At 32.1% G+C, this 8,132-nt stretch overlaps 1 protein-coding gene across 1 annotated transcript; it reads left to right on the top strand.

Annotated features, from left to right (window-relative positions):
- The first annotated feature begins 6,192 nt into the window (after window positions 1-6,192).
- On the top strand, window positions 6,193-7,800 carry LOC139851917 (uncharacterized). Its single transcript, XM_071841119.1, has 6 exons — window positions 6,193-6,298; window positions 6,492-6,650; window positions 6,803-6,952; window positions 7,044-7,256; window positions 7,348-7,598; window positions 7,718-7,800. The coding sequence occupies exons 1-6, from the start codon at window positions 6,230-6,232 to the stop codon at window positions 7,788-7,790; spliced, it is 915 nt and encodes a 304-aa protein (XP_071697220.1). The 5' UTR covers window positions 6,193-6,229; the 3' UTR covers window positions 7,791-7,800.
- The last annotated feature ends 332 nt before the right edge of the window (window positions 7,801-8,132 follow it).

Here is an 8,132-nt window from a genome sequence, read left to right as displayed (position 1 = left end):
AACTCCTTCTTCTCCAATTCAAGCTCTCTCACTCTAGAACTCTTCCTCTCTCTCTAGATATGGATGAGAGTGTTTGTGTGGGTGAGAAATGAGCTCCAATGGAGTTCTAGATCAGTTTTGGTGACCCTAAACCGACCCTAAATGAAAAGACCAAAGTACCCCTCATTTGAACCTTTTAAAAAGGCTAAATAATGCTTCAGGGGCAATCGGCACGCCGCGCCAAAAGGTGGAGCGCCGCTCCAAAAAACTGGAATTTGTGGTCGAGCCCAAAACAGGTTTCAACAACTTGTTTTGGCCATAACTTTTCGACCGTAACTCCATTTTCGATGAATCAAATATCATTGGAAATGTAATAAGATTTTCTTTCCAATAGTAAGACTTTGAAACATCAACACAAACTTTATTTGGGGTTGAAAAGATACGCACACATCTTGTTACTTCAGACAACGTCCAGTTTCCTTCGACGTTCGAGCAAGTGACACGTACTTGCTTCGTACACCTCATACATGCATCGTACACCATAAATACATTATGTACCATAAATATTTGGGTCTTACAAGCGGGCAGGACAGCTTCTGATCTCCAACAATTATGTAACGAAATTGACTTGTATGTGAAACATGACAGGATCAGGGACTCATGGATTTGGGGTTTATCGACGAATGGTAAATTTACTACAAAGAAACTCTCGTGGTTAATCGATGAGAAATTACTAATTCACAATTCGGGAGAAGAAACACTCATCAATCACCTTGTACCGGCAAAGGTTCAAATCTTCATATGGAGGGTATTAAAAAGGCGGATTCCGGTTCGAACCGAACTCGACAAATGAGGTATCGATCTAGATTCTGTTAGATGCCCTTTATCTGATGATAATTTGGAAACAATTGACCACATCTTGTTCTTTTGTCGGCATTCCTTTGATATTTGGGAGAAAGTATATAAATGGTGGGGGTTGAGTGCGGTTACAAACCTTAGCCTAAATGAAGCCTTTCGTGGGAAGTGTAATCGTGTCTTATCCCCCATAAGTTCGAGTATTTGGCAAGCATTGGAATGGTCATGTGCGTATTTAATTTGGAGTAATCGAAATCAAAAGGTCTTCAAGAATCGTTGTTGGAATAGTGCGACGGCCCTTATGGAGATTCAACTCAAATCATTCGAGTGGCTTTCAAATCGGATCAAGAATCGAAAGATGGAATGGCTATCCCGGATGTGTGACCCCTGGTCTTGTACAGTTTAACTTACACAGTCAATTTCATGTTTTTTTTATGTTTCATGCTTCTTTTTATTAGTTTAGATTCAGTTGCTGTCTTTGCAACATAATTTTTGCGATTGTATGTAAGCTCGAGATACACTGTAATGGGCTGGGCCCCCTTGGCCCTTTCGTGGTTAATATTATCTGACTTTTCGAAAAAAAATAATATAATAAATAAATCTTACAGCATGGATATTATGGGCAATTGGGCATAAGCCCAATAAAACAGCAGATCTAGATATATATATTATTATAATAATAATTTATTATATTATATACTTTATTAAATAACAAATAATTAAAGATCCACTTGATCGATAACTATTAAAATAATAAAATGTATATTTTGTATTTTATGTTATATCATTTTATTATTTTTATTTTTATTATTATTGGTATATATATATATATATATATATATATATATATATATATATATATATATATATATATATATATATATATATATATATATATATATATATATATATATATATATATATATATATATATATGTGTGTGTGTGTGTGTGTGTGTATATATATGTGTGTGTGTGTGTATGCATGTATGTATGAATTAATTTATGTATGTTTTTATTTATGTGTATATATGGTATATATATATATATATATATATATATATATATATATATATATATATATATATATATATATATGGCTTTCAAATCGGATCAAGAATCGAAAGATGGAATGGCTATCCCGGATGTGTGACCCCTGGTCTTGTGCATTTTAACTTACACAGTCAATTTCATGTTCTTTTTATGTTTCATGCTTCTTTTTATTAGTTTAGATTCAGTTGCTGTCTTTGCAACATAATTTTTGCGATTGTATGTAAGCTCGAGATACACTGTAATGGGCTGGGCCCCCTTGGCCCTTTCGTGGTTAATATTATCTGGCTTTTCGAAAAAAATAATATAATAAATAAATCTTACAGCATGGATATTATGGGCAATTGGCCATAAGCCTAATAAAACAGCAGATCTAGATATATATATTATTATAATAATAATAATTTATTATATTATATACTTTATTAAATAACAAATAATTAAAGATCCACTTGATCGATAACTATTAAAATAATAAAATGTATATTTTGTATTTGATGTTATATCTTTTTATTGTTTTTATTATTATTGGTATATATATATATATATATATATATATATATATATATATATATATATATATATATATATATATATATATATATATATATATATATATATATCAGCACTTACATCTAAATTATACCTTTCTTCCACTATTTTTTTTGTTGTTGTTAATTTTCAATTAATTATGTCACTGCTCTTTTAAATTTTCATTTAAAAACAATAAAATTATGTGGTTGGTGCCTAAAAGATATTCAAAATTGCATGTATCGGTTAAAGTATTTTTTGACGTGAATAGCTCTAAAAGTTTCACTTGTTGCGCGGTTGGTCCCTAACAGTAAAAGACATTAGTCACATCTCTTTAAGTTACGTCATCTGCGTAGCAGGATAGAGTATTCTTTTTCATTTGCTTTATTCTTCTTTCCTTAACTCTTTATCCTAACCAAAAACTTTCAAAATTCATTCTTACATCTTTTTTCTCCTTTTCTTAATAAAATTATATAGGCCCTAACACCCTTAAAATTTATAACAAAACCTAAATCAAAACACTCTTTGAATCAACATCTAGTAAATTCTCTCACTTGTAACTTCGATTCCTTTTCTTTTTCAAACGTCAAAAGTCAGTACCAAATATTAACATCGCTACATTGTCGGTGTACAAACCGAAACCCACTACCCGTGTAAATCTTACTCTCGCTAACCGAGAAAACCCCATATATAAAGAAAACCCCTTAAAAGGTTTATGACGCTTCACCACACCCAAAGGGATCTTGAGAATAGCAGAGAATGATTTGACAGTCGATAGGGTTGATATATAGCAAAAGCCCCTCTAAACTAATCAATAGAAAAATCATTTGCTATAACCCTACCAATCTTTTTAAGGATACCATTTGAGGATCGAGGACCTTGATTCCAAGTGAAGTGTAAACTAATATGGTTAATGTTGAACGTATATCTGGATCTTAGAGACAATCTAAACTCTATCTTAAGGCGGAAATCAAAGGACAAAGCTTTAATCGAATAAACTTAACTCTTGGGATTGATTATATCAAACCTAGATGAGTACACTAGATTAGATAGAAACCTTGAAACCTATATTCGGTGGGCAAGTGGTCAGGGACGACAACAAATCGACAATACGGACTTAAGGTTGTATACAGTGTGTAACCTGACAAAGTAACCCTAAGCCCGTATATATATTGTTTGCAGCGACAGTCGGTCGACTGTCTCATATAGTTGATCGATGATCAACTTACACCGACCTACACCAATCTATCGATGGTGTCGTCATTCGATCGACTGACTCTGTCAGTCGGTCGACTGTGTTATCAGTTTAACTATTGATTTCAACATTCACGATTATAAACCAACATTTAATTGTTGACATACCCGATATTAAAAGTCTGACAATACATGACTGAAGTAAACGAATAAGTACAAAAGAACTAGGTATTACATATATGCACTAACAGTTAACATCACTCATACAAAGATAATCAACACAATCCCTGAATTCCCTCACATCAAGAGTAACACGAGAAATTTCAGCAGTTGAATCTTCAAGATCAAGAGATAAATTAAAGTCATCCATTAGGTACCATAGATGAGCCTTAGCGAATGATTTATGCATACATGAGTCCTTCCATAAAACGCGACAGTCAATATAATAATTGTTGCCATATACCATATATATATAAATTTGAATATTAGCTGCCACAATTCTTACCAAACGGTGAACAACTTGATTGTACATGTTTATAATCATCACATTGGCAACATTCAGATCTCATCCTGGTATGATACGCGTGCCACTATTACAAATCGATTGGTTCGACGTCCAGTACCAATTGAATACATTATTACAAAAATAGACGTAAGCTTAACAATATCCATGTGAGTTTCCAGCACTGGACAAAAACATAAATCGTTTTCAGAAACAATATCTTGAATTTTCTTTTGTTTGGAGTGTCGATTCAAACCCCAATTGTTCCACGTTGCAAGGCTAATCATCAAAAACTATATTACAAGGAGTGTTGCCACTGCAGATTTGTTTCCCATGAACAAAGATGTTTCATTAATATTAAGTTCCACATCACCAAGCTCATCTCCAAGCACTTTAGGTGACTCACTAATATTGCCGATCTGTTTTTATATATTATTTCGAAGGCCATATCGAGCTATTTTGTTTATATTTGAGTCAATTATATGAACTTAATTAAGTAGTTGATTTAAGATAATTTCATAAGAAGATGACAAAGTTGAAGGATAAGTTGGTGATTTTTCACCGCTTTAGTCATAACTCACTCATACGAAGTCGAAATTAAGTTATTTAAAAGCCCAGACGTCCGTGTTTTAAAGAGTTACAAAGTTTATTTCATATATTTTCTAAAATTCGGAACCATTAGGATGGTACAAGGCAAACTGACTAACGAAATCTGGTTCATAATGTAACTTGGGCTAATATTGGTGTAGTTCTATTTAAAGAATTGGGTTTGGGCCATTAAGTTATGCTTGGGCTAAAGTCTTGGGGCTGAAGAAAAGAAAGATAACAAACGTAAATACTATTTACCGAGTATTTTTTATTTATAGTTATAAAAAGAAAAGGGGCTCACATTACATTTGAAGGTGGTGGTCTACGGCTAGAGAGCCGATTGGGTTGCCCTTTTTTTTGGGTTTGTGGAGGTCACAAGCAAATAATTGAATAAAGGATTCAATCGAAGACGTCAATTTGGGCGACGAGCAGGAGGTTATCGAGCCTTCGTTTAATCATTATTTGAGGTCTGATTTTAATTCATATTTCATTGCTATTCAACAATTCAATAGATACTTTTGATTTTATAATTTTGCTATAAATAATGATTCAATTCAATCTAATTATTTGATTGTGATTGTTTCATTGTTTTGTGGCTAGTTTATATACGTTTACTTAGACTATATTTTATGTATTGTTTGGATTAATTTAGTATTGGTTAATTTTATATTACATGATTTAATGCTTGAATGAAAGAATGACTTTTGCACTGTCGACTCAATTAGTTACTTTTACTTGATTAAATTGATTTGAAGGCTCAACAATTAGGTTTAGTAATTTACAACTAGTGACAAAGAATTGTTAGTCCATCCCGACCAAGGAAACGAATTTAGTTCAAGCGAGAAATCAGGTACAAGTGAATTGTATGTAACAACCGGTTAGCGCAATTAGTGGTGACTGTATGGTGCCAGAAGTTTAAGTCATTAGGTTTGTTAATTGTTAGCTAGTCTATGTAACTTTACTGCGACGTAAACCTAGCTACATGACTTCGAACGTAATAGAAAGTTAACTAGGTCTTAATCTTAATAACGCAACATACAAGTGAATAGAGTCTAGGTAAAGGTTTGTTGATTGTTAGCTAGTTAGGTAACTATGCTGCGACCGTGCGTGTAGACCTAGCTAGATGACTTCACATGTAATAGAAAATTAACTAGGTCTCAATCTCAATAATCCAATATACAAGTGAATAGAGTCTAGGTAAACATATTCGTGTTGATCTGATTGTTTCCTTATGAATCAAGGATGATCATTATGTATCTTTTCTTTCCCTGGGGTGTAAGTGTTAACAACTGATCTAATTCAATTTATAAATTCTTTATTTTTGATTAGAAAAAAATATGCTTCAAATACATACATTTTCAATTTATTCATTGTTTCTTATACCGAGTATATAGTTAATTAACACGATATCATGGTTTCAGAAAACTGGGTATCGCAGAGTCAAATGGAAGAACCAAAGGAATGTGATCTCATGGGATCACAAAATACTGGAACACAAGTTCATTCAGATTGTAATGTAAAAGAGTGGAATATGTCTAAGCTATATCAGTTGATTTGTCTTTCTATGTCTTGTATCATTCAAGAAATCGATAAGCTCAAGGTAAATTCAGATCCCAGCCTTCTTAAATATATATATATATATATATATATATATATATATATATATATATATATATATATATATATATATATATATATATATATATATATATTGAAATATTATATTATACTAATGTTTAAATCTGGGGAAATTTGCTGACATTTGCTTCCTGAATGCTGAATTTTGCTTACAGCATGATGAGGATCTTATAAATTATGAATTAATGTTGTTATCATATCGCGATCCGAAAATGGAGCAGTTTACAAAGAAAATAGAGAAACCTAAGTTACCGACGTCAGTATCATGTATGGCCGGTTTCATAAACTTGACAGAAAACGGTGAACAAACACCCGTAAGTTTTGATTCTTTTTCATCTTGAGTATTTTCAGTGACCAACTCTGTTTTCATGTTTAAATAGACAAATGCGAAACTTGGTTATTCACTTATTTGCTCCCAATAAAAATCTAAACTTGAATGATTAATCCCTTTTATGAATATGTTCAGTTACGCTTAGGAATGCAAGTGAAACGTTGCCATAACAGGCTCAAGAAAGAGAGGACGGACCTCGAATATTTACATCAGGTCCAAAACGAACTTCTGTCGATGAAATCGAATGGAAAGCCAATACATGGAACACAGGAGCTAAACAATGTGGTATTTATTATTAATAAATCTCTTATCACTTTTTATTTTTTTGTTACTTCAATTCATACATAACTTTTAACGCATTGTTGCTTGTTTGAAGAACAAGAGCCTGGTAGACAGAATCAAACATGGCAGCAATAATCTAAGAAACGAACACAAAATCTTGCACGAAATAGAAAAGATCAACGAAACAATTGAAATATACTCTGAACCAACACAACCAGTATATCGTCGCTACTATTTCGAACACAGTGATCGGGGAAAAAGAATACCATCTCAGCTTTATAACTACAACCTCCAACGTACATTGAAGGTGTTTTTGGTACCACTATGAATTCTATATCCTTGATTCGATAATAATAAGATTACTAATGATGGTTTCATTTACACTTTTCTTCCACTAGGAACATATTGCTAAAGTGAGGCGACTTAAAGCAGATCGAGATCAAGTTAGAAAGAGTTTCAGACATATGGAAAGGGCGCTAGACAAGTTTTATAAAAAGATAAAGAAAGTATATAATATTGCTTGTAAGCATGAAGAACAAAATATTCAGGAATCAAGTATTAATAATGAGTATGAATTGCTCATGAAAAAAGTGAAAGAACTAGCACGAAACGGGGATGTTGTAGGACTGATGCAAATTTTCGATAGCAGGTTTAATCTTTGATATATAATTTATTTATTTATTTAATTTTTTTTTTTTTTTTTTTTGCAAGTTTAACCTTTTTGCGTGACACCTACGATATTTAATATCAGAAATGCTCTTTTTGCAGATCAACTAATAACTATGATTATACTCGAATAAGTGAAGAAGCGGAAGTGAATGTATTCAATCAGTTCAACTGATAACTATGCTATCGCTTAACGTTACATATATAGTGACTCGCTAGAGTCAATTATGTTGAAGTAATTCTATGTTGTCGAAGATTTGATCCGGATCGTTGGATCAGTTTTTAGTTAGTTGAAGTTTTATGCTATTTATTAGGAATAGATTTCTAATGCTTATTATCGGAAAAAGTAGAGATAGTTCCTATGTTTTTTTTGTTTTTCGGGTTTTCCTATTCACTGTAAACGTTTGCCTTGCCATATACGAGTAATATCTAACAAAGATTGTTCCAAATTGTTTGGTGTGTTTTTTAATAATTATATGATATGTTAATTTTGTTTTGGTTGTCATTTGGTGATAAA

This window comes from Rutidosis leptorrhynchoides, chromosome 6, assembly GCF_046630445.1.
Source record: "Rutidosis leptorrhynchoides isolate AG116_Rl617_1_P2 chromosome 6, CSIRO_AGI_Rlap_v1, whole genome shotgun sequence".
Classification (NCBI taxonomy): domain Eukaryota; kingdom Viridiplantae; phylum Streptophyta; class Magnoliopsida; order Asterales; family Asteraceae; genus Rutidosis; species Rutidosis leptorrhynchoides.
Note: the sequence above shows the minus strand (reverse complement) of the source record. Positions and strands in the feature narration are given on the sequence as shown.